The sequence below is a fragment of the Arvicanthis niloticus genome, chromosome 8 (assembly GCF_011762505.2).
Source record: "Arvicanthis niloticus isolate mArvNil1 chromosome 8, mArvNil1.pat.X, whole genome shotgun sequence".
NCBI classification, from domain to species: domain Eukaryota; kingdom Metazoa; phylum Chordata; class Mammalia; order Rodentia; family Muridae; genus Arvicanthis; species Arvicanthis niloticus.
Genome location: NC_047665.1, coordinates 62,486,764 through 62,514,384, shown reverse-complemented (window position 1 = coordinate 62,514,384; position 27,621 = coordinate 62,486,764). Strand labels below are relative to the sequence as shown.

Below are 27,621 nucleotides of genomic sequence, written 5' to 3'. Positions count from 1 at the left end.
CACAAATAAAAGCCAGGCAGGCATACAGCAGGCTACCAGTAATGTAGGTTGCAGAGGCAGAATTCCTGAGGCAAGCTGGCTAGATAGAATACTTGAACTGTCGAACTCAAGGTTCAGTGAGAGGCCCTGCCTCATTAAATAAAGTGGGGAGTGGTTGAGGGAGACACTGAAGTCAACCCTTGACTCCCACTGACACAGGCAAGAGCATCTGAACATACATATGCATGCACATACCATACATACACTACACACACACACACACACCTTTGTTAAACAATGCACTATTAGCTTTGAAAGCATTAAGAGCCATTGCTCACTGTGTGCAAGTCATCACAGGAAAGAGACACATGGTAGAAAGGCACACAATGAAGTCAAGGTTACTGAAATGGATGGCTGTTACATTGGGGTGCTTTCTTCCCACCAGAAGATTAGGATTAGGACCATGGTTTTGATTAGGGTTAGAATTATAGGTTCATTTTGGCAAGGATCTAGAGAGCAACCCAGGTCACTCAAAAATACCCAAAAGCAGAAAACATGTACCCAGAGTAACCACCCCATTCCTTAGCGATGTATGGTTTACCCAGAATATCACATGCTTGACCCACAATGTCGCCCTTTGACTCCCCTGTTCCTGTAGAAGAGTCTGTGTTGCCATGACATACATTTGAATTCTAGAAAACAAGGTATCTTTAGAAAGTCCACACAAATCTGAAAGAATTGTTCTTCATGTCTTACAAATAAGTCCTTCTGGTGGCAACCTCAGAAGCCCTTCTAGGGACAGGGCACGTGACAGGCAACAAGCTCGAAAGAAGACCAGACAGGTTCTTGTACATCTCTCTCCATCAGCACCCAGGGCACTACAGCCAGTGCCTGACACGAATGTCACTGTTGGTTTTCAGAATCATGACATTAATACTTATGAAGGAACAGGGAGGCTTATGGGTACAGGAGACAAGGCAGGAACAGAGTCAAGAAACATGTAGAGGAAAGACCCTTTGTGCTTGTCATAAAAGCCACCAAAATACAAAATGCAGTGTGAATGGGGAAGACAAGGTTGACTGTGAAAATCAGCTGATCGCCACAGTAATGGGCATGAGGACCAGCACCATGGGGTAACCACATCCTGATGCCCGGCTGGTGCCAGCCTGCAGGCTCGGATAGACACAACCCTTTAAATGAACATGTTTGTCCTCACAGAGATGGACACAGCAGACAGGCTAGCCTTTATAATCCTACTCAGACAGCTGTCTGTACAGCTATGAGAAGGGAGCTGTTTTACTGATACATTACATGGCTAGGAATCATTCGCTGTCTGGATGTAAGGTGAGACAGAAGTCGGACAGGCAAGCAATCGATAGGCCATTGTACTAGTCACCTTTACATGTATCATGGAGGATTTTCCCATCCTATTACTATTTGTATGGAGGAATAATTATATATATTCAAAATATAAGCTGTGTTGGGCTTTATGTGTGTGTGGGTGTGTGGGTGTTATCATATAAGCTAGCTAATTTGATCATCATTTCATTCTGTTAATCTTTTTAAATTATTTTTATTTAGTTTTAGTTTTCACTTATTCACTTTGCATTCCACTCACTGTCCCTTCCCAGTCCCCCCTCCCACAATCCTACTCCAGCCCCACCTCCCCTTCTCCTCTGAGCTTGTGAGGGCCCCTGTGGGTACCCCCACAACCCTGGCACCTCAAGTCTCTTCCAATCTGGGTACTTCCTCTCCCACTGAGGCCAGACAAGGCAGTCCAGCTAAAAGAACATACCCCACGTATAGGCAACAGCTTTTGGGATAACCCCTGCTCCAGTTGTTTGGAACCCACATAAAGACCAAGCTGCACATCTGCTACATTTGAGCAGGGAGGACTAGGTCCAGCCAGTATATGGTTTTTGGTTAGTGCTTCAGACTCCGAGAGCCTGACTCTGTTGGTCTTCCATTTCTTAAGATAGGGTCTTACATAGCCCAGGCTTCTTCCCACTTGCTATGTAATTAAGACTGGCCCTCAGCTCTTGGTCCTTCTATCTACTTCCAAAGTGCTGGTATGTGTTACCACTGCCATGCCCAGCTTCCCAGCTTGCTTACCTGAGGATCTCTCTCTCTCTCTCTCTCTCTCTCTCTCTCTCTCTCTCTCTCTCTCTCTCTCTCTCTGGTGTGTGTCTGTGTCTGTGTCTGTGCGTCTGTGTGTGTGTGCTCGTCAAAGAGAGGAAAGAGACTTAAAGTTGACCCTCTAGGAGGCCAGTTTCAGGCACACAATACAGCATTGTTACTTGTGGTCACATTGCTGACTTTGGGCCCTCATAACTTCTTTACCCTGCATAGCCAATGTTTTGTCCCCTCTGACTATCATCTTCCCACAACCCCCTCCCTAGCCTCTAAAACCCACCGTTCTATGCCCTGCCCTCTCCTCTGACTGTTTGAGATTCCTCATGTAAGTGACCCCTTCTGGGCTTGTCTTTATGGATCTGTCTTATTTCAGTCAGCCTAATGTCCTCCAGATTTGGGGGAAGGATGGGCTCTTCAATAAATAGTGCTGGGAAAATTGGTTATTCTTATGCAAAAAAAGAAGAACTCTCACACCATATATAAAAGTCTGCTCAAAATGGATTAAAGACTTTTATGCTGCGGGTTATTAGTTCAGTATATTCCGTGTGTGTGTGTGTGTGTGTGTGTGTGTGTGTGTGTGTGTGTGTGTGTGTGAAAACTGAGTGATCAAGATAAAAGCCAGTGATTTTACTTATAAAAAATAATAGTTTTGTTCAATAATGGGATTCAATTACTACTAATATAAGATAATGAAAACATAAAATGGTTAACTAGGTTATTTGTGGAGCGGTTCCGATCAGTCCTGTGGGATCTGACCTGCCGTTTTATACTTGGTCTTCAAATAAGTGACCTTAAAAACAAAATCATTGCTCTTGAGTGGACAGGAAGATGTTTTCAGTAAAATATGTTTGTGTATTCTAGTGCCTAGGGCCTGCACAGCTGTCCGTAGTATTGGCTTGCTGGGAGGAGAAGTTCAGTCTGATTGAATAGAGACCCTCAACTTGATAGAGCATTTAAACTGGACGGTTATTTACAGGAGCGAAAAACAAGACAGAATAAAACAAAGCAAAAACAGCAACGAAGTAGCCAGGGCTTCCAGAAGAGTGGTTTCCTTGCAGTCCTAGGAAGAAGGAATAAACGAGAGAACAGCTTTGTGTCTATGCAAGGAATGCAACTAATTGTGCACTCCATAGATTGACATTTTATTTGTCTGAACAGCAAAAGTATTAAGCCTGGGAAAAGATGCTTCATAACATGGGAAGATGAACCAAGCATCATTCAAAAGTCAAATAGAAACACAATTTTACAGGTTGGAGAACTGACTCAGCCTTTGCCACAAATGTATGAAGATCTATATTCAGCCTTCAGCACCTGCCTAAAAAGCAAGGCATGATGGTACATGCCTTGCAATCCCAGGACTGAGGAGGTGACAAAACTAGGTACAGAACTAGGATGGTCCTCCCACCCTATTCAGTGACTCCATGTCGTTTCCACGTTCTTCATTGCAGTCTTTCATGAACGATACCCATAACCATTGCATATTTCCTGTTTGCATGTCAGATTAAACCCCTTCTGATCAATTTTTCCCTTTTAGAAACTATTTTAGAGGCAGTCTCACTAGAACCAGGGGTATGGCTCATTGGGTAAAGTCATCTGCCACCAAGCCTGATGACCTAAGTTCAATCCCAGAAACCCATATGGTAGAAGGAGAGAACCTAGTTTGTCAAGTTGTCCTCTGACCTTCACACATGTGCCATGACCTGGATGCAATACGCACACACACAACCTTGAGACATGTTTCTTAGGGCCTTGCTCTAGAGTACTAGCCACTTGCATACCTAGGTGTCTTAGACAGGGTTTTCCTGCTGTGACCAGACACCATGACCAATGCAAGTCTTAAAAAAGACAACATTTAAATGAAGTTGGCTTACAGGTTCAGAGTTCAGTCCAGTAACATCTAGGCAGGCATGTTGCAGGAGAAGCTGAGAGTTGTACATCTTCATCTGAAGGCTGCTAGTAGTCTGACTTCCAGGCAGCTAGGGTGAGGGTCTTAAGCGCATGCCCACAATGACACACCTACTCCAACAAGATCACACCTCCTAATAGGACCCCTCCCTGGGCCAAGCATAAATTAACCATCACACTAGACTATGGAGTTGCTTACACTTGACATCTTTCTTTCAAGCTCAACTGTAGAAAATAGCCGTGAAAAGCTATTGCTGAGACTGGGAGGCTGACTCATTAAATGAGGAAAATTAAAAACTATTGCTCACATTAAGCAACTGTTCTCCATCCAGTAGCCACTGGTTGGTCCATCCAAGAAAGAAGGCTAATAAAATAAACTAGGATATTTTTGTGAATAAAAAAATACTTGAGAGGGCCAGTTAGCAAAGTGCTCACTGTGTGAAATCACGGGCATGAGTTCCATCCCTTGAACCCATATCAAAATGCTGGGCAATGGTGGCAAGTGCTTGTAATCTCAGAGCTGAAGAGAATCCCTGTGGCTCCCTAACAACCCAGCCTGGCTTAGTTGATGATTTCCACTCCAGTGACAAACCTTACCTTAAAGCAAACAAGTGACAATGAGAGACTTCTGAGGAACAAGACTCAAGATCCAAGATTGGCCCCTGGCCTCTCCATGTACACCAGGATACACATGCATACCCCAGCACTCAAATGTACATGTACACACAAAACCCGATAAATAAAGAGTACCTTTTCCTCAAACTTAATTTGTAGAAGAATGGGCAGATGAGAACTTGATCTGAACACTCCCCTGAGATTCCTGGGTGACTAGAGCAATATCTCACTGGTATACACCTCTGTCTTCCCTAACAGTCTGTTAGTGGCACGGCTTGATCAGTGACACATACCTGGCTCCTTCCAGGTAGCAATAGTTTTAACAAAAGCCTTGGGAACTTTTGGAGAAGTAGAGGTATCGTCAACAAAAGGTTGTGGACAAGAACTCATGCGGCAAGACATGAGACTATAGTTTAAACACAAGATGGCAGCTTTGTGGTAAGAAGCCATCTGTATTGAGTCTTAGTTGCTGATGTGGCTCTGGTTACAGAATCAGTGTCAGATGCTGGCAGCACATTAGCAGATAGGGAGGCCTGGGAAGCTATTCCCCTGTCAGGGAAATATGTTTTCTGTATAGTCTCAGCTATTGAAGCTGTCCATCATAGCGTCACCATCCTCCCACCCTGGCTCCCCCTCTGACGCCACTGCTTAACGAGAGACACCTGTTGTGGCACTGGCTCTCCTTCCCTGACTAGAGGCTCAAAAGCAGATTCGAAACTGTACCATGCCAGACCTCTCTGTGTAACTGATGACAGACTGTTGAGCTAAGTCAGTTTGACAGATCGTCAAACTGCTTTTAGAACAATGTTAAGCTTTTTATCAGGATTTTCTTTCTGGTGGAGAAGTGACTTTATTTCATGGTGACTCTGTTTAAATTACGCGTACTGAATCTGTCTACCTCCATCTTTGGGGAAATGAACATTTGAGTGTAAACTAAACCTGGGAGGTTTTTTTTGTCTTCCTTTTAGAGAACCGGAGTAGAAGGAATAATTCCTGTACTACAGAGCAGAAGCCACTAGAGTATGGACTTCTGTTCGATCTTTGATTTTATGTGGGTTATCTTCTTTGACACAGGTATTGACTAGTAAGTTCTTCCTTTGTTTGGAATCAAGACACTAGACCTCATGAGTTAGGACTTCTGTGGTAATTAGGAGGCCATCTGGTCTCTCTACACTGATGCTATGTCTGTTAATATAACCACAACACAAATGTCTACTAGAGTCTTGACAAGCAAGTGTTTCTGGGAGGCTTCCTCAGTTCTGAAAATTTGGCAAAAGTGATGTTACTTTTTTGGCTATATTATTTCAGCCTCAAAGTGAAGAGAAACTGTAGGTTGGGAAGATGGCTCAGTGGCTAAGGTACTTGTTGCACAAATGTGAGGACCAGAGTTCAAATCCCCAGAAAGCACATAAAAGTGTGGCAGGCATGGCAGCCTACATGCAAGCCTGGGGCTAAGGAAGCATAACAGGGAACTCTCAGAGCAAGCTAGCTAGTCAGACTAGCCAAACCAGCAAGCAGTGAGAGACCCTGCCTCAATATCAACAACACCCAACATCAACACTGGACCTCCACATACATGCGTACACACACGCATTTGCAACTGTGCACACATGCAAACATACATACATATGCAGACCACACATGGATATATAGGCACACAAAAAAAGGAAAATCCTAGCACATGCTTGAGGTGTTATGATAAGTGAATAAGCCAACACCAGAAGCCAAATATGGTGGCATGTCACTCATAGGGCATCCCTAGATGAGTAAGATACATAAAAAGCAGAATGTAGGGCTGTAGATGGGAGGAGCACTGAAAGAGAAGAAATGGAAAGACATGATGAGTTGGTATTTAATGGTATGACAAAATCATCATCTCCAGGGTTGGAAGATCCTAATACAACTGGACAAGATATAACTGGACACACACACACACACCACTATACCACACACACCACTACAAAGAGCAGCTAACGCAGCAAATTCTGTGTCATGTGTATTCTACTACATTTTAAAAAAATGCTTGCATGAATAAAAAGGAGTTAAATTGTAGAAACAGAAAAGAATTTCTAGTTTTTAATGAATATTCTACCTGACAGATGCTTGACACAGAGATTAAATCTATTTCTGAGATGTTTATCTACATGGCGGGGGTGTAGGAGTGGGGGAAGATCGTATGGGATCTAATAATATTCTGGGGAAAAATTTAGTACCCTCCAACTTCATTTCCTTGTTTTCCACAAGACTGTGTGTTTCTCTGTCGTGGTGCACAGAACAAGGTCTGATGCGTTCTTCACAAAGAACCATTGATGGCGTGTCTGTGTGAATTGCCCTGGCATTGGTCACAGCCAAGTTCTGCAGGACCCACTGCCCCCCGTTTGACAATACACTCCACTGTGTGTAGCCATTTATGAAAGGTCAGAAATGAACTGAAAAATGGCTGGAGTCAAAAACATGTGGCCCTATAAATATCAGAGTCAGACGGCTTCGGGCATTTCCCCAATCTCGTTTCTGCTCCATCCAGCTGTCTCCACAATCTTCTGCTGAGGTTCCTTCTGTTTCGTGGGTACCTTGCTTTGTAACAGTTCTGCAGAGGAAGCTAGCTTCTTCACCTGGTGACCTTCTTGCTCAGCCCAGTAGCATAGAACCATTAATAGAATTTGTTGTTTTTTAAAAAAAAAAAAAAAAAAAAAAAAAAAAAACTTTATAATTTCTTCTAGGGAGCCTTGGCAGCCTGTTCTGCAATGCTCTGTTTTATTTTAAGAATTTCCACTTCACATTAGTGGCTACTTTGCCTAGTCACCAACATTGACACCAAAGGTCAGCTGAAGGGTTTGCAGATTTGAGCTCCGTGGAGCCTGTTGGGACATTGACCATGACTTTAGCTGCCAGACTGGATGACTTCGAGATGACAGTGGAACACCTGCTCATGGATGTGTTTGTAAGTAAAAGCTTTCCATCCACACAGGACAAGGATTGTCCCTGCCATTCCAAATAGGGATTGTGTCCCCATAGTAACAGAAGCTTCAAACTTGCAATTGTGCTGTTTCCACACCAATATGCTGGAGGGGAAATTGGGGTATTGTTCCTGAAAGTCCAGTGACACAGAACTGTCCATATGGATTAACTGGCAGAGGTGTGGCTTTTTAAATGAAAGAAGCTCCAGAGGTCTGAAGGAATGAGCTGAAGAAAGAGAAAACACTCCCCAGGAGAGATCAAAACCACTTTGGTATGCATTCCCTAGAGGAATCAGATTTGTTTTCGAAGCAATCATTCCAGAGGGCTGGGGGGTGGGGGTGGGGTGTGCAGTGAGGAATGCACAGTGAGGAATTCATGATGCCCTAAACACTGGTCTTTCCACGTAGAGAAATGCAGATTACTGGGTAGTGCCACAAATTACACTGTCCACAGAAACTGTTTTCACATGGGTTCCCCAGGAATTGGTTTGATAAGATAAAGCTGTTTGGTTTGATTTACTTTCCTTTAAAGAAAAGGGCAGCTGACAGGGAACACACACACACACACACACACACACACACCTCTTCTTGCAATGATTTTCTGAATTTTAGCAAAAACCATGTCAACAAAATCACTCCCCCAGAGCAGCCACAGGGGCTCCTTACACTTTGGGCTCACTATGGGGACACAGGTCTGCTCTCTCTGGGTTATTGATGGTGAGCAGGGCCTGCAGAAGCAGAGTCTTGCAGGTGGCAATGCATCTGGAAGGTGTTGGCGGTGTGCTCTTTCCAAGAACAACAGTTGTTCTGCCAGGGAAGGCGGCTGTAGCACATGCCGTGAGGGCACACCGTCTGTGTTTAGAATAAGGAAAGGCTCTAGAGGATTGGCGTTCCTTGGCTATACATCACTGGGGTCCTTTCAAGGACCTTACAATGAATGGTGTATTTTGGCAGACAGGAGAGTCTGGAGCATTTCTTATTATTAATTTATAATTTGTCTTCAAATGGAGGCCACTCCATGCTTGGCGGGATTCCCAGAGGGCCGGCCGGTCTCTTGTAGGAGGGTGTGGGGAGCTGAGTCACTTGCATCCATTCTGATCATAATCATGGCACTGGGATGTAAGCCTGAAGCTAGAGTATGTGGTGGACAGGGCAGAGGGTCCTCCTGCGCGTCTAGTCCTAGATCATCAGGTCGTGGGATGTATAGTAGAAAACTAGCGTTGGTGGGCAATCCTCTCTGACTCGACATCACTGTCTGAAACCTGGCAGCAGTACTGTAGGGTTAAGACAGGAGTGGACTCTAGCATAACAAAGGGTCAGTGGGAGTTTGATAGTCTCAGAGGGGAAAAATATAATCAGAAAAAAAAATGTTTTAAAATATTCCAAGGTAATTTGTTGCTTTGACCTCTCTAATTTCCCTTCTACTCCCTCTAAACTCCCCCGGGTCTTGTTTCCAAGCCTGCAATGTTCTCCCTCTGCAAGGGGATGCTCTTAAATGCCCCATCCTGTTAAATAAATATCTATCATTTAATTATTCTAACCATTTTCCTGATCCCAGTCAGACGGTTTGTTCTCCCATGCTCTAGAGAAGGAGGACGTTGACTGCCCTGCTCTCTCTGCCTCTTTCCCTTGGCACAGTGTCTCTCTGAACTTGGAACCAGGCTGCCAGTCAGCAGGTACCACCATAGCAACTGTCTGTCTCCACTCCTACAACTCTGAGTACAGGAGTGCAGTTGTCCGAACATGGCTTTATTCACGGGTGCTGGGAATCAGAACTAATGTTCTCAAGGGTGCCTCTTGCCTTCTTAGCATCTAGAATACAGTGTATTAACACCACTGGGTATATACGAATTACTTGTTTTTAAATGCATATTATTCATTTTCATTGAAAAATTAATCTGGGTGAGAACATCAAGATGCCAAAAAAGGAATTCTATACTCTCTATATATTTCCTTATCTTCATCTTAAATTTTATTTATTTAATGGGACATACACATGCCACAGTACATGTGTGGAGGTCAGAGGGTCACCTGTGGGAATCATCTACCAAATAGGTTCCTTCAATCAAACTAAGGTTGTCAGGATTAGCAGCAAGCACCTTTACCTACTGAGCCATCTTGCCTGGCCTCTGCATTTCTTACCAAATTATAGAACCTGTTCTTGCCACATTTAGGGCAGAAATCCCCATGGTTATCAAAACTAAAGAAGTCAGTGGATGGAGTGCAAGGAGTAGGAACTCTCTTTGTGCTTTAAATTTCTTATTATAAGATATGTGAGTCATGTCTGGTGGTACAGGCCTATAGTCCTAGCTGAACTGTTGGCTGTAGTAGGAAGTTTGCAAGTTCAAGACTATCCTAAGCCAGAGAAAGTTCAAGGCAAGCCTAAAATCCAGTCGCAAAATGAAAACTACAAAAAGAGCCAAGGAGGGAACACAGTGGTAGAAGAGTGCTTGCTTAGTGTGCCCAAGACTCAGGGTCAATTCCTAATACCATAAACAAACAACAAACCCACCACGATATATGGTATGTGATATATATGTGAGATGCAGAAGATGTCCTAGAAGACACCTGGAGTCTAAAGACATTTTTATAGAGCAGACTCCCATGTGACCTGCGCACAGATGACAAAGAACGCAACAAGTACTGTAGGTATTCCAAATGCTTATTCCAGATGAAACTCCTCCCCTTTCCCCAGTCAGGTCTTCCCGACCACCATCTTTTGTGATAAGCATTCTCTTGGTGTTTGACATAGTTTTTCCCAGCTGCATGAAACAGTCCTAGAGAGCATTAACCATGGGTTTTAGAGCCACAGAGACATAGCTGGGCCTCCCATCTTCATTGTAAAAGCATCATCTCAAATGCTTCGGCTTTCAGAGAATCTTTGTTCTCATCAGTAAAGTGCAGCTCAGACTAGCCAGTGTGAGTGACTACAGTAAAAATGTGAAGTGGGTGATCCAGAGCCAGTACTCAGAGTTGGGGAGTGTAGAGAAAGCACCGAGAGTTGAGGGCAGTACAGAGAAGGCACTGGCTATGTAAGACTTCTCCTTTCTCACCCCTTCTGTGCTTGTCCCCCCCTAGAATCTGTTTGGGGAATTTTGTTGTAAAATCATCTCTCTTCCATATATTCTTAACTCTTCTGTTGTTAACACACACACACACACACACACACACACACATACACGCCCATGCATGGGCATGAGCATACATAAACACACATGCTATCACTCACATGCACACATTGATTGCTAGGCATTTGAGTCCTATCTTAGCATAGCCTTCACTTTCTACATGAACTTGTCAACCTGTGGCTAATTCTCCTGTTGCCTTGCCCCTAAGATGGAAAGGGGTCAACCTGGCCCTTTGCTCTGCTGATGATGAGGCTATGAAACCTAGTAGACCTCTGCTGACAACCCCTGTGGGAGGGTGCTCTGAGCCAGATGACCTGTGGCTGCCTTAAAAAACAATGTTTTATTTACTTATTTATTTTATGTAAGTGGATGTTTCACCTGCATGAATGTCTGTGTACCACACGTGTGCCTTTTGTCTGAGGAGGTCAGAAGAGGGCATCAAATCCCCTGGAACTAGAGTTTGAGGTGATTGTGAGCCACCAAGAGGGTGCTGAGAAGTGAACCTAGCTCCTCTGGAAGAACATGGAGTGTTCTTAACTGCTGAGCCATTGCTCCAGCTCCTGGCTGCCCCTTCAGATCGATTTCCCAGGAAGAACATGGGAGAACACCTGACAACCCATAGGTACTGAGAAGATTAATACCACAAGTAAATGAAAGGTGACTTGAAACCTGTAAGCTAACATTTTCTTTTCCAACCTTTTAAGGAACCACAGACTTTCCCAAGTGGATCCGATTGTCTAGACTGAGGATTTTTGTTGGAGTCCCGTTGTTCTTGCCTATCCTCTGTAGTCTCGAGCATGTAATTTAGGATGCCAGTCCATTATCTCCAGAACAGTTGTTCCTATGTTGACACTTGTTTTCCAGGATTACAAGGGACATGTGAGGTAGCTGTGCTTTAAGAAAATGCAAGGCTTCTGTAAGATGAGATGAGAGAGTCAGTCAGTCACATCATAATCCCTTGTCACCACTTGGGGCTTCTCTAGCTGCAGCTGCGCAGCTGCCTTCAGTTCCCAGCACCCACATCACATCAGGCAGCACCCAACCACCTTTACCTCCAGCTCCATGGGATCTGATGTCCTCCTCTGGCCTCCAAGGGTAACTGCACTCATATTTACCCCCTGCCAAACAAATACATACACCTACAATCTTTACTAAAATAAATATTTTTAAAACAATAGCAAGTATAGAATTTCCTGTTGTATGTGGACTGCTTCCTAGTGTTCATTCATCCTCCTGTTGTTTCAGAAGATGAGAAGGTATGTTGCTTATCTCTCATCTCTAGGAGGTGTAGCTCAGAGGCTCTGCCTTCCACGGACATTCCAAGACCTCTCCATAGATCAACTAAAGGAAAGGACAACAGGAAGCCAAGCAGATGTCCTGAAACATTCTTTGTTGCATTAAATAGCTTGATTTTCTACACTTGAATCTGTCCTTTCAAAAGAAGGCAGATGGATGCCTCCAGCTCTCAACTCTTCTGCCTAGCTTCTGTTGCCAGTGTTCCGTATGCATATTCTTATGACCATCCAGGACCTTCTTAATATTATCCAGTTATGCTGAGTTCTTATCTGGCTTATGCTTCCTGTAACATTGCTCCTTCTATTTGCAACATCTTTTTTTAAATCAACATTTGTGCATGGCAATTTTCATAAACATAAAAGTTGAAGAATACTAGAAGGCTTATGAAGAAATGTTCCAGGTTCCAGTTCCTTCCTTCCAACCTCTGAGTCCCTCTCCCCAGGGGAAGTCCCATTCCTCCAAATGTTATATGTGGTGGTTAACTGTAGTTTTCTTAATAGTATGTTATCTTAGACCCTGTTATATTGCTATGAAGAGACACAATGAACAAAGAAAATTTAGCTGGGGTTTTTGCCCACAGTTACAAAGGTTAGTCCATTGTCATCATGACAGAGAGCATGGCAATATGTATGGTGCTGAGAAAGTACTTGCATCCCAATCTGCAGGCAGGCAAAGAGAAAGAGAGAGCTTAGACCTGGCATGGGCTTCTGAAACTTCAGATCCCATCCCTAGTGAGACATTTCCTTCAACAAGGTTAAACCTACTACAACAAGGCCACGCCTCCTAATCCTTCTAATCCCTTTAAACAGTTCCACTTCCTGATAACTAACCATTTAAATAGACAGCCTGCGAGGGGGGCATACCTATTCAAACCAACATACGTATTTACATAGTAATTTCTTAAATACCTAATTTTGAGATTTTATGCTGCCACCCTGAGAGATGAGGATTTAACTCTTGGCACATGTATATGTTCATGTGTATGGAGGAGCATGCATATGTGTGAATGCACATCCATATGTGAGCACACATATGGAAGCTAGCAGATAGATGTTAGTCTCTCACTGATCTAGAACTCATGAAGTAGGCGAGGCTGGATGACCATTGAATCTCAAGGATGAACCTGGATCCACCTCCCCTGTTCTTTTGAAAACAAAATGTAATTTGGGTTGGTTCCTGGATTGAACTCAGGTCTTCATCCTGTCAGGATAAATATTTTTACTTGCTGAGCCATCTCCTCAGTCTGAGGGTTTTAGCTCCTCTTATATCCTCCCCCCACCACCACCACCACACTTGTGTTCTTCATGGAGTGGTGTTGCAGTTTAATGTAAGACCTAGTTTTATTACGCTGACAAAATATTGTTTATACCCAAGAGACATCCTGATGGGCTTTACAACTTTATGTTTTTCCTGGAATTAATAATTGTCTCCTTCTAATATTTGCTTAACATCCCATATTCTCATCAGCCACTTAAGATCTTCAATAGAGTTATATGACTTATGTCAATTTGGAAACTTTATTATAGGCTCAGTTCACTTCCATTTTTGTGATGGGGTGCATCCTTCCTAGACCTTTCCCTCCTCCATCAGTTATGTGATTCCCTTCTTGGTCTCCTGAGTTGCTGTCTTCTTGATACTTCTCTTGATCATCATCCTTTTGGGCCCCCTTTATATCTCTCCTGTGGCCAGTCCTCCTTTGCTTGGAATTCTTGTTGGTCCCTCTTTCCAGGCTCATTGTTCAATCAAAGTGCTGAAGAACTTCCTCTCCAGTGTTCACAAGAAGTAACTCTGCCCATTATTGAATGGTTATCCTATGCTTTTAATAAAAAGACCTTGTCTAGTGGTTGCTCAAGTGGTATTGAAAACCAGAGCTGCATTTTCTGGTTTGACTCCTCTCTTAAATCTCATCTCAAAACATCCAAGCACCAGAAACTTAGCATGTCCAGAGCCACTCAGCATCATCTTGTCAGAATTCCCCCCTCCTCCTATGCATCTGTCATAACAGATAACACTCTTTCTCTAGTCTCTTCAGATAGAATTTATATATGAGTAATAACCAAGTTCTAGACTTTACCTTTTCCCATTTGGACTACTGCAATAGCTATGACTGCCTAATTGATCTTCATTCTACCATTCACTCTTTGTCAATCAGACCCCTCAGACATCAGACCTGGTGTCACTTTCTTGCTAAAAGTATAAATTGTAATGGCTTCCATTTGTCCTTTGCGCATAGAATAAGGTTGTCCTCCTTATATTTTCCTTGCTCTGATAAAACACCATGACCGAAAGCAACATGGGGACAGAAGAGTTATTTCCCCTAACAGCTTGTAAGTCCATCACTGAGAGAAGCCAAAGCAAGAACTCAGGAATGGAACTGAAATAGAAGGTACATGGGAATACTGCTTAGTAACTTGCTCTTTGAGGCTTGCTTAACTTGATTTCTTACACAGCTCAGGACCACCTGCCCAAATTGCCTCCACCCACTGTGAGCTGGGCCTTTTCACATCATTCATCAATCGAGAAAATATCCCATAGGGTTGTTCACAAGCTAGTCTGTTGGAGGCAATTTCTCAATTGAGGTTTCCCCTTTCCAAATGACTCAAGTTTGTGTCAAGTTGACGTAAAACTACCCAGCACAGAGGTCCAAATAAACTCTTCTATAGTATGTGGTGGTAATCTGGCCTTAGACTCAGTGTGTGTGTGTGTGTGTGTGTGTGTGTGTGTGTGTGTGTTGTGCGTGTGTATAGGCCCACACATGCCACAGCAAATATGTAGAAGTCCGAGGTCAGCCTTGAGTATTGGTGCTCACCTTCCATACTGTTTAAAGCAGGTCTCTGTTGATTTTTACTCTGTGTGCGAGGCTAGCCATTCAGAAAACATGGGAGGATTCTCCTGTCTCCACTGCTTCCCATGGGTTCTAGAGATTCAAACTCAGATCCTCATGCATGTACAGCAAGTGCCCCTCTCCCAGCTCCCAAGCCATCTGCCCAGCCCCTTGGTGTCATTTCTTACCACCCTTGTTCTCACCCATGTGACTCAGTATCTCAAGCAATTTTCACAACTTTTCTTTCTGTTGTAGAGGCTTAAAATGCAAACAGAGTGGGGTGGGCCAAGAAAACAGTAACAGACTCCTCCATTCATCGTCTTTTGCCTCTAAGAATTGCTCCATTGAAGGTATTTTACCCGTTCTGGCCATGAACTTGTACTGGAAAAGCCCTTTGACATTTTGATGTACGGGTTAGTGGGTGTGCACTCAAGATAAACCATATTCCCACGGCATGAGGTTAGGAGATGCCGGTCATTCTGACAAATTCAAGTTGCTTTCTCCCATCTCGGGAAAATATGAGACTCACGGTGAATGGGTAATAATTGCCTTTGGTAGCAATGCCCATGTTCCCTGGGCATTGGAGAGAGAAGAATCAGACACTGCCAAGGAAAGGGCCCACTCTCCTTAGCAGTGCTGGAGGGATTCCTTCAACTATGGGAATTCATTCTGTAGATAAAAATTGCATGTTCACGTTCTCTGCCTGGAAAAGAAAAACAAAACAAAAAAGGAAGCATACAAATGAGAAACAGATTTAAGAGTTGGTCATTTGCCACCCAACACTTAGCTAAGTATTTCAGATGCCTGACAGGAGAGAGCCAAGCCTATTGAAAATCAAAAATCAACATGTACTGGTTCTGCTTAGAAGTGCACCATATATATCCAGCTAATTCTGGGAAGTCAATACCACAGATAAGGGCATTATTTATTTTGCCATTCCAGGTGTAATTACACACTTTACCCTGTGCAAAGTGCACTTCATAAACATGGCCGATCGATGCTAGTTATCAAAATCCATCTACAGCTGACAGAACATGAAAAAGAGCTTTGCAAAATGATCTTGAAGCCCATCTGCAGAGCCAGCCCAACAGGTCAGCTTATTACCTGCTTAATCACACAGGCATCCTGGCAATAGTATTGACTCCCTGGGACCAAGACATGACATCACTCTTAACAGCATGTGCAATAAGCTATTTCCACCATGCAGAATGGCCATCAGCTCAGGCTGCAGCCTCTGCGCATCAAGAAGCCAAGAGCAAGTGGGGTGCTGATGGGGACCAGTTATATCAAGGCAAGGAGTAAAGAGCTTTCATACAAAAGAATGAGATTTCCCCTGCTGGACTAGAGAAACAGCTCAGTCAATAAAAGTGTTTGCTTTGCAAGCATGGAGACCTGCATTCCATCCCAAGAACCCACATGAACCAAAGCCAAGCCTGATGATGTGCACTTGTAATCCACGCATGGGGAGATGGAAACAGACAGTTGCCTGGAGCTCTCTGGCCAGCTGGCCTGACCTAGTTGCAATTTCCAGGCCAATGAGAGACTATCAAAAATGAAAGATATATGAGAGCTGAGAAATGACAGATGGGCTTGTCCTCTGGCTTCCATATGTATGCACATCCATGCACTGATATACACACATGTGCACTTTCATATAACACGCACACCCATACATCTTCACATAAGCAAGGGCACACACACACACACACACACACACACACACACACTGCTGCTGCTGCTGTTTGTGGGCAAGAAATCATGAACAAAAAACTTAAACCATGTACCAGCAAACCAACAGTCTTATTTGGTGATCCAGGAATGCTCAGAGAGAATATTGGTGACTCCACCACAACAGGCATTAATATTTTCTACGATCTCTACAGTATGACCATTGCTTTAAAGATCTCAGGAAGTTCCACGACCCCTGATTATCTCAAGGTTTCTTTGTGACACATACTGCATCTTCCCCTGTGGCCGGAAGGAGGATGAGATCTTTGAGTTGATGGTATCAGGAGCCTTATGGGTGAATTAATTCACTTCTCCCATCATTGAACTGAAACCTACCGAACACTGGGTTTTCAAAAGGCTAAGAAGACATTCCTTTATTACATAGACAAGTGGCTCAATGGGGCACCCTTTAGTGAACTCCACAGAGTGAAGCATGAGGGAGAAAGGAAGATGGATAGTGAGGTCCACAAAGGCTATTGTGGTTCCTGGGCCCACAGGAAAATGTGACCAGTGTGTGATACACAGCAGTGACATAGTGGCTAGGGAGCCACGTACAGTGTGACTGTGGGCAAGTGACGCCTCTCCTCTGTGCCCCCACTGCTTCATCTTCATCCAGGGAAACATGAGTTCCTATTTAATAAGACGTTGTGAGAACTAAGTGTATCAACATCTAGAATGGTCCCTGCAGTAGGACGTGCCACCTAAAGGAACTGTGCTTCTTCATCAGACAGTCAGTGAGGTAGCTGATGACTGAGGAAATATAACCAATGAGAAGAGATAATAAGTGTGATTCGGGCAGGGCCGAGGTCCATTATCATAGAGTTGGCTGAAGTATGCAAGACAGTGTCATCTGAGAAGCGGGTTGACTCAGCCTTGAGCACCGCACTGTCTCAGCAGTGACAATTGGAGTCAACCTGGGCAGATCCACCCCAGATCCTCTTATTGTCTCTGTAGGGTATCTCAAGGAAGAATAGTGTTGAATGAGATGTGCAATTCAGCTAACTAGTAAAGGTAGAGAAAGAAGGGTGCGGGGGGTGGGGGGGGTTGGGAGGGGAAGAAGAAAGAGAAAGTAAAGGGGAACGGAACCGAGGAAGCAAGTTTTATCTCTCCACCCAAACCAACTGCAAGTCTTCTGCAGCATCTTCCATGTAACACAGAGGGATAAGCTCAGTTCAAAGACAGACACTTTGAATTGTGTGATATGTAAGAATAACCTCAGTTGAAACCAAGAGAAACTCAGTGCCCCACACTGACCTAGAGAACTTCCCACAGTTCCAGGTAGGTGAGGTCTGGAGACAGAAGTGGTGCTTGGTGTCTTGGTCCTGTTTGGGGGATACGTTAACCTTTGACCTCACTATGGACTCCTTCTTACTAGTCTACATCCACTAGGCAGTGTGTACTGATAAGACAATGCAGGGGCCATCTGAGTCGGCTAAGTTTGGAAGGAACAAGAATGGGCTGAGGTGCTGGAGGAACACGGGACTTCTAGGACTCCCCTTCAGACTCTAGGAACTTCCTAGACCCATTAAAATATGTTTCTTCATGGGAATCTGCCCTTTGATCACTTCCTTATTCCACATAGCAACTATTAAGACCCAAGCTTCTTCCCCAGCTACAGCTTCTCCACCCCAGCTCAGAGTTTGAACGATAGCTGTGGGACATGTTTGTGCCCCTTCCCTCTCATCTCACAGTGACACATCTCCCTTAGCCTTCCAGCCCGGCCAGGAATCGGGCAGCTACAAGAAAAACCAGAGCAAATAGCATTGCCTGCTTAGTGAGGTCCTGGCTGCCACTGATTCTCTGGAAATGTCCGGGGTTTAATCCCAACCCTGAGGGCTGTTTAAAGACCCTGTCTTTCCTCCACACTCCTGTAGCTGATACCACCAATGTCTTTCTTTCAGTTGATCACCCATGGTATCTCTCTCAGCCTGGAGCCATGCCTCTGCTTCCTCTACCCCATGTGTTTGTTTGTTTTAATCTTCCATACCATATCAGAGCACCTAGGATGCCTCGAGATCCAGTGTCAGGCAGATCACAGCAAACCTAAGACCTCACTCAGGGTCTCCCGCTTTCTTTTCATTCTGTCTCTTGACTGGCTGCTGCCATACTAGTCAGCTCCCTGGGTCAACCCAGTGCACTTTACTATGTACCTCAGGCTGACCTGGAACTCATGATCTTTTTACCTCCACCTCCTCTACTAGGAGTAAATGGATGTGCTACCATGCAGGGCTCTCACCTGCTCTTTCTCTTTCCTTGGCCTTAAGTAGCCTGGAAGATGAGGCCAATCTTCAGTTTCAAACCCAGCTCTGGGATGCTCCCTTTCCAACCCTGTCTGTCCCTCCAATAAATAAGCCTGAAGTAACAGTGGCTAGCTATTGTCCCAAGATCTCAAAACACTGAGAAAAATTCCCTTTTAATATTGTGCACAATGTCCCAAGGCCCAACCACAGCTGAGGACGCCATGTCTAGTCTGAGCTTTGTCTACTCTCAACTTAGTCATGACCTTCATCCGTCACCGCTTTGGTGAACAGCAATGAAAGTGTTAGGGTTTGGGTGAGAAATGGCCTCACAGGCTCTTGACCTAGAACAATTGCTCCCTGCTAGAGGTGCTGTCTTGGGAGGCAATTGAACCTTTAAGACCGTGGGGCCTAGCTGGAGAAAGTGCCCTTGAGGATTATAACCAGGCCCCACTTCCCGTGTGGTCTCTACTTCCTAGTTGCTCATCGGCTGGGGAGCCGCCAGCATCATGCTTTTCCACTCTGATGGACTGGACTCCCTTCGTGAAGCAAAGTAAAAGTTTCCCCCTTAACTTGACTTTTGTAATATAGTAAGAAACACAAACACACAAGGGATCCCATATTCTACCTAATGGTGAAATTCTCACCCAAAAGGGCCTCTAGCTCACTTCTCTAGCACCTTTGTCAGTTCAGGGTTCTTTGGTTTTCTTCTCAGGATGCTCTCGACCTCTATAGCTTCCACTTGGCACCCCTCCTGCAGCGTATACTTCAGCCCCTTCCTCCCACAGGAAACCACCCTGCCTGGTGACCTGCCTTCTCAGGGTTCTGTCAGATAAACAAGGTTAAAGAAATGAGTTCACTGAGAGCCACTTATAATTCTGAATGAGAGTATACATGTCTGGACTTGCAGGGAGCAGAAGGACCAGCCTCATCGTGGTCGTTCTCAAACCTGGCAACATCTGGATAAGCATCAGGCTCACCATGGGGATGGGTGGGGATGAGGAGCAGTCTACATTTACGTGACCAGGCCCAGGGTTCCATCAGTGTCTCATTTGCCCTGCGTGTAACTTGTAGCATGAAGCAATATGCTCATTGCTCTGATTAGAAATGCTCCTTATGCAATTGTGAGTGTGACAATTGTGAGTGTGACAATTGTGAGTGTGCAACTGTGACAAGCACATACACACACAGGCATATACGAAAACATACATATACAAATACAAACATTGTACTTACATACAAGCATACGTACTTACTCAAACATATATACATGCAAACACACATTCATACTTACACATAAACACAAACACATATGTACCCTCCGATTTTATACACACACACACACACACACACACACACACACGTACAGAGATATTCACGCATAGACACACACATACGCCAGATGGGCTTTTCCCTTCCCCCTGTCTCTCTCCACCAACACTGGTGTCATAAACTGCTTTCTGTCCCACAAGCCATCATACCCATCCCATTTTTCACACCCTGCTGTCAGTGACCTGGAATACAGCTTTGACTCGATGCGCCTCGCTGGGACACATGGAGAGCATTGATTTTCCTACAATGCAGTTCACTTCATTCCTCAACGGCTTCAGCCCAGACTTTCGTGTAAATGTTTTCCTCCAAACAGGAAGAAAATGTTCCAAGTAAACAAACAAGCCCTCCCGAGTCAGCCTGAGCGCTCTGCTCCTTGAGCATTAAGCACAGCAGTGTGAGGAGCTGAAGGGCTGAGGACGCCTCCCCCAGTACTCCAGCCCCACGCCACTCATTAACACCTAGCCTGCGGTGTCTTCCCTAGCTGGCCAGGGCCCTCTAGAATGTTCCCTGATGCACATGACCCAGGGTTGCTTTGTCCTACTGAAGACCTGCAGTCTCCAAGATAAATCTGTCCCAGATTCTTTCTCTTCAGCCTCCCTGGCTTCCCAGTCAACTCTTTGGTCCATTGTCAACTCTGGTCCTGAACCCCCTGAGTCCCAGAGCCTTTCCCATTCTGCCCTTGTCCCTGCTGTGTGGCTCTTTAGCATCTCCCTGTCACTTGGCTGGCACAGGACAGTGAAAACCTGGAAGCTGTCACTCATCTTCGTCCCTCCCTTTGGCCCCATCAGTGCCTTACATGTAACCTACTTGGCTTGGAATCCACAGGCCCCAAACTACCATAAATGACCCATCTCTTTACTCTTCGTACTCAACCCCTCTTTGAAGGGGTCTCAGTTCCCCTTCCCCAGCTCTTTTGGGCTATCTGTGACCTGGAGTCAAGCCTGGGTGACATGCCAGCAGCAGATCCAGAGACTTTGAAACTACCCATCTCACCAATCTTGTAAACATGCAGCTTCAGCTCCCCCATAAGCCTATCAGGGGATCCTTGAAACTGCCCATCCCACCAGTCCTCTAAGCCTGCAGCTTCTGTAAGGCCATTAGGAGAATCTCCTTTCTAGACTCTGAAACTGCTGCAAGCAGACAACACGCCCTGTGATGGGTGACCATGGAACAGGTCAAGTTGGACCTCGCAGTTACACAAAGTTACTTTGGTTTACAACTGAGTTCTGCCCTGCCTGTCTGTATACTCTGCTCGCCTTACTCAAACAGTAAGGCTGTTTCTTCACCTTTGAAACACAAACAATGGAAGAAGCCATTTGGTTCATTGAGGTAGCCTTTAAAAACAAAAGTCCCAGCCATTGTCTGGTAACTCAGTAAGCATCCATCCTGTCTCCTCCCCTGGAGTAGTCATATCAATATGAGTGTGCCCCATCCTGGGAAACATCCTTGTGTTCTAATAATGAAAATAAGGAATGGATAATAACGCTTTAGATTCAGTAAGGAACCTGAAATGCACAGGTCTCAGAATTCTATGGATAGACTATCAGATACCGCTGGGCAAGCTGACTACTCAGAACCTTGAGGTCATACGGAAGAGCTGGGCATTTATTCCCCGGGGACTGAGGAGGGCTTCATTAGTGGGAGGAGACTTTTCTACTTATAGAAAGCATGACAGTGTCCCCCACCCCCGCCACATTAGGGAAGGGGTGGAATGCTCTGGGCCACAATGTCTAGGGAGTCTGGCCCAGGGTTATTTTGATTTCCATTAACATTCTCTTCTATACATATTTAACCGTAATTGAACACATGTGCTTCTGTTTTATTTGCACTTAGTTCATCAAAGTGTCCCTTACAGGCTGAACTATACCACCAGAGCCTCTAGGTTTTCAGTGAAACCCCCACTAATACCCCTGGGAAACAGGAAGTTGCATTTACTGAAATATAAATAAATTCAGCTCTCAAGGGCTTTGCTGGGGCCAGGGTCACAGGAGAGGCAATCATGCACTGTGTCCTCTCAGAACAAGCTGAAAGGACACAACCCTGTAACTCTGGACAGATAACTGTTTGCATCCATCCTTTGTTCAAAGCTGTGATACCTTCCAGTGCGGTTTTGGAAAAGCAAGAGACCCTAGAGACCGGGGTGAATGTCTGAGTATTGGTGCAGATGTGTTCTATGCTCCTGTCTACTTTGAAACTGGGCAGCATAGGCAGGAAGAGGAGAGGGGGACAAATGACATGTAACCTGAAACCTCTCTCCAAAGATATCCAAGGGACTCCTTCTCTCCCAGCCTCTCCCCTCTCCCCTCTCGCTCACCCTCTGCTCAGTCCAACCTCACACATGGAACCAATTATGAACAAAGCCTGATTGTTGTACATTCGGACTTTCCCATGCGGGCCCATTGCTTTCTTTAACTGCCTCTTAGTGTGTGTCTGCGTGGGAGGACCCTGCCCACCGGTTCAGCCCAGCACCGCAGCACCCCAATGGCCCAGTCCTCCAAGTCTCTCTGCTCTAATTCATTCCTTAGCAGCATAAAACTTCTCTTCCCTTCACCCCCTCCCCCGTTTCCTATTAGGTTTGTCTGAATAAACAGAACTTTCTTTTCCATCCCTCTTAAATAAACTGAGCTCCGGTTTGTGGAGAATAAAGAAAAGCTAGTTCCCAACATGTGAGCAACATGAGGCTAAGCCTGGGATCCCCTCAGAGGAAGTGACCATCGCTTCATGAAAACCAGGACACTGTGCGTGTGCATGCGTGTGTGTGTGTGCATGCGTGTGTGTGTGTGTGTGTGTGTGTGTGTGTGTGTGTGATTTTTTTCTCTTCTCAAGAGAAGCAAACAAAAATTCCATTCCTTGTGATTTTTTTCTTCCATGGAAGTGAGCTGATTTGAGGAGGTGAATTGATGGGGGTAGGGGTAGGGGGTTAACTGGCGACGTAGCCATTACAAATGCCACAGAAAGTTAAAACTATAGCCTACCTGAGCCACCTGTTGAAATGGCACCTTAATCAGAAAAGAATTTTCGGGTGTGGATGAAGCTGAGCTTTCGTTTTTCAAAGCTTTGTAAAACCATACATGACTTAGCCCTGCTCGCTGGCAGGCATAAAAACGAATGTCCTAAGGCAAGTGAGGTGTCTCAGCAGGTAAGGGCACTTGCCACCAAGCCTGGAGATTTGAGTTTGGTCCCCCAGACTGATCGCTAGAAGGAGAAAATGGATTCCCAAGTGTTGTCCTCTGATCTTCACACCACTGTTGGAGGGGAGGGGCTCCTCAAGCCAACACCCCCATGCACACAGGCACACAAAATACATAAATGATGTAAAAGTTTTAAACAACAAAAAATATTTTAAGCACACTTGCATGATGTGGTGGTCTGATTCATCTGAACTATGGATACAAAGATAGCAAAGATAGTTTTTTTTTTCCTCCCACCACAACCCCACCTTCTTTTCCCGTGGACTTCGTTCATATAATTAATTTGATGCATACATTTATTTTCTGTTGGAGGCACTGGTGGGAAAAGCATATTCAAGTCTGATGTTCAGTTTCATAGAGGTAATTTATGAATCCAAAGAGACCCTCAACCCCCTCCCCCCCCCCCCCCTGTGTATTGTTCCTAGCCTTCAGATCTTTTTTAATGTTTGGAAGAGAATGAAATCAGAATGCAGGATTTTGAATTAATCTCTGCTGCAGATGTGGGGGAGATTCCACTTAGTCCTTTTAAGGTAAGCATGTGACCTACTGTACAGCCGAGGGGCTTGGGCGTCACGTGGCAAAGTGAATAATGCGTCCAATACCGCCTTGATGAGACAACTGACCTGGTTGCCATCCGCAGCCCGGAGAAGCCAAGTTGACATTTCTGAATCACTCTCCTCACAAGCACCACAGACCCACTCCTAGGGCAGCAGGTCTCGCTGAGCCAGAGCTGCAGGGACAGCCAGAAGGAAACTAAAGGCGCTGAAGTTGGAGAACTTGGGCTGTTTTCCTTTCTCCCCATCCCCCACCTCCTGACCAACCACATCTTGATTCACTGGGCAGAAAACGCTTTCAGCTTTTCGATATTTGGGGAGCCTCTCCAGAAGACCACAGTTTAGAGTTTAGCTCTGAGAAGGACACTAGCTCATCTCTCTTTGCTACTAGCAACACACACACACACACACACACACACACACACACACACACACGCACACGCTCACTCCCAGCTCCACACCATGGTAGTTCAAACTGCAGTGACTCCAAACAGACCTCAGAGACTTCTGAAAATACCTTATGGATCTCTGAGAAGGCGCAGCGTGGAAAGGGTAAGCTACATGGTGGCTGTAACCGGCTGTTTGTTTTCATTGAGCAGTTGCTACAGACTGGAGATGTTGGTTTCATTGTGCTCGGAATTACGGCTGCTGCTGATGTTTTTCCTGAGCAATACGGGAGTTTCCTGGGGGCAGATAGGATTCTATTTTCTATATGGTGATCTCTCTCTCTCTCTCTCTCTCTCTCTCTCTCTCTCTCTCTCTCTCTCACACACACACACACACACACACACACACAAATAAGGCTGAGGATTCTGAAATGGAAATGTCTGTCAGCTGCAGATGCCAGAGGAAAGATGAAATGGGAAGGTAGAACTGTCTGTCCCTGTGGAGCTTGTTAAGAAGTGTGTCAGGGTTTGGAGCTGACTGCGACTGTGCTCACTGAAATAGCTCTGCAGTTTCTTTTGCTAGGTGAAAAAGAAAGCAAAGGTGGCTTGAAGCGGCTTTAGAGCCTTGCTGGGGTCGGTTACCAAGCCGGTTGTGTTAAAGCCCCTGCTCATCCTCATCTACTTTTGTTGTTATTCTTTCAAAGATGCTGCTCTCCTTTGGGCTCCGTTTTTTTCACGATACTACCGATTTTGGCGGAAGTGACTGTTAATTTCCTGAAAGCATATGCCCTACACAGTAGCCCCTGGCAGAGAAGAATCTGTAAAATAATAATGATTTGGTTTTTTCTGTAGTAAGGGGCAGCGTTTTGAGGGTGGTTGTTGGTTGCAAAATGGGCTAGATGTCCAGAGGAGGGCGGCTCAACATGTGGGGATGCTGCTTACATCTCCATGGTGGATTCTGCGTGGCTTAGGAGCCCCCAGATCCCCTATTGGAATCCCCACAAGCCCTTCCATGAGCTGGATGTCCACATCCACATGTTAGATTAAATACAGGCCAAAACGAGCACAAGGGTGAGACCATGAATAACATGACCCAGCTCCCGGACAGGAACAAACCTTAATTCAAATGGCTTGTTCTGTCTGGTCTACTTACTAGTTAAAGGCCTTTTAATTTAAAGAAAACCTAATTAAAGGTTTCAACATATGGGGACCGACTAGAATATACAGGCATGATTGAGTTTCTGGCTCTAATAGTTATAATTTGTTCTATTTGAACTTTTTTTTTCCCAAAGGACAGTGCCTATTCTGGCTATGTGGAGGTAGGTATGTCTTCAGTTCAGTTTGAGACATGTTCCTGTGCTCAATACCATTTACCCCACCTAATGGGTGGTAACTGCCCACTGTGTGCTTACTTTTGCAGCTTTGGAGCACAGGAATAAAAGAGTACACACATTTATAGACCGATTCTTTTGTTTGTCTGTTTCTCTGCTTTGAAAAACTGTTTCTGTGGAACTCACTGCACCCTCCAACTCATGGCAATCCTCCTGTGTCAGCCTTCCAGGTGCTAGGATCACTGGTGAAGCCAGCATGCCTAGCCCAACCAAGGACATGCAGAATGTGCTTTTCAGTTTGGGTAAAACCCCTTGCCTCTGTGATAACTAATTGAGTTCGATGTGTTTTATTATTGAGGTATTTGTTCATGACTACTCAATTGTAAATCATGCCTCTCAGGGCTGGGCAACATGGAAATATAAAAAAGAGTATTAATCCTGCTTCTTAAACAAACAAACAAACAAACAAAAATGTAGCTACCTCGCAGCCTCTCTTTGTATCATTCAAATCTCTAGACCGGTACTTAATATTTAAATATAGATTTGCATAAATACCGATGTGTGCACTTTGCCACTTGGTTTTTTACTGTTCTCCATTTTAAGACACACATAGGAATTCAAATGTTACCTGTCATAAGTCTGTTGCTATGTGTATGTATAAGTACAGTATTATATTTGAATCATGTGTAGCTTATTTCTTCTCTTGAGCATAGGCCATGGTTCATGGCCTTTAAGAAATGGGTGGAAGAGCTCTGGACCCTTCAAAGCAGCCTGTACTTCCTTGGAATTTAGGCATTTCAGATGGACCTGCTACCTCCTGCCTCCAGGACAATGGAGTAGAAGCTAATTGAAATATACAGTAGCCTGACAGGTCCAATTGGGCGTTTAACACTGCGGTGCTTCAGTGACACTTCTCAGAATGGCAGTCATATATTTATATAAAAGGAGGGCATCTGGGTGATGAATAGGTCCAGACCATGAAGGCTGACCCCTTTTTTCTGGGACTCCAGCATCTAGCCCTCGTAACACTGGGGAGAGTGCCAGACATCTGGGCCACCATTATTGTCTAGGAAGGCTTAAAGGCTTCAATTTTCCAGAAGGCCTTAACTCCAGGCCCTCCAATCCTATCATCTCTTTACCATCCTGAGCTGCTAATGAAGCATGGAACACGGGGCCTTCTCCATGCGGTATAAATAAGGAAACAAGGTATGGAAGACATGGTCTTCTGTTCAGACCCATCGGCCCATGACAGGATAAAACCTCAGTCCCAAAACTGAGTATTGCCTATTCTTGTCATTACACAATGCCTTGTGACCTTTGCTCTCCATGGCCCTGTGTTGTGGCAGCCTGGCTCTGAACAGAATTGTCATCAGCCCATCACGAGGACCACACATAAAAGACACACTTAAATGTGACACATGAGGACCAAGAACATAGCATGATTTTAGAGCAATGAGAATATACACGTGTGTACATGTCTTTCTTTGTGTGTCTGTACACGGAGGCCAGAGCTCAACCTCACATGTCATTCTTCATGTGCCAGCTCCTTGGTTTTGGTTTGTGTGATTTTGATTTGTTTTAGTTTCCCCTGCTGCTGCTTAGAGCCTGCCTGTTAGGTTGGCCTCAGAGCTGCCCACATCTCTAGCACTGGGATTATAAGCGTGTGTGTGTGTGTGTGTGTGTGTGTGTGTGTGTGTGTGTGTGTGTATCTGTGTGTGTATGTGTGTGTCTGTGTTCGTGTGTCTGTCTGTGTGTCTCTGTGTGTCTCTGTGTGTCTCTGTGTGTGTCTGTATGCTTGTGTGTGTGTGTGTGTGTGTGTGTGTGTGTGTGTGTGTGTATGGATTCTGAGGATCAAACTCAGGACCTTGTGCTTGGACAGTGAACACTTTACTGTCTCAGGATCTTTGCCCATATTTTTTTCAAAAAATACTGTGAGTACATCAGTGAGCCAAACAGAATGGGGGAAGGGTAGAGGGAACACAGGGTAATGTCTTTGGCATACTGAGTGAGACTGATCATGCAAGA

General features: G+C 44.8%; 1 protein-coding gene across 6 annotated transcripts in view; it reads left to right on the top strand.

The window, feature by feature from the left end:
- Positions 1 to 27,621, top strand: part of Frmd4a (FERM domain containing 4A) — a 579,690-nt gene that overhangs the window by 254,956 nt on the left and 297,113 nt on the right. For 2 of the 6 annotated variants that reach the window (XM_034509722.2, XM_034509723.2), the window contains exon 1: positions 24,213 to 24,431. The exons of 3 other annotated variants lie outside the window; for them this stretch is intronic. In XM_034509722.2, the coding sequence (XP_034365613.1) occupies positions 24,342 to 24,431 (90 nt within the window). In that variant the 5' untranslated portion in view covers positions 24,213 to 24,341. Of the gene's footprint in view, positions 1 to 7,383; positions 7,574 to 24,212; positions 24,432 to 27,621 lie in introns of those variants that run through there. One more of the 6 variants, XM_076939470.1, reaches the window with a different exon arrangement.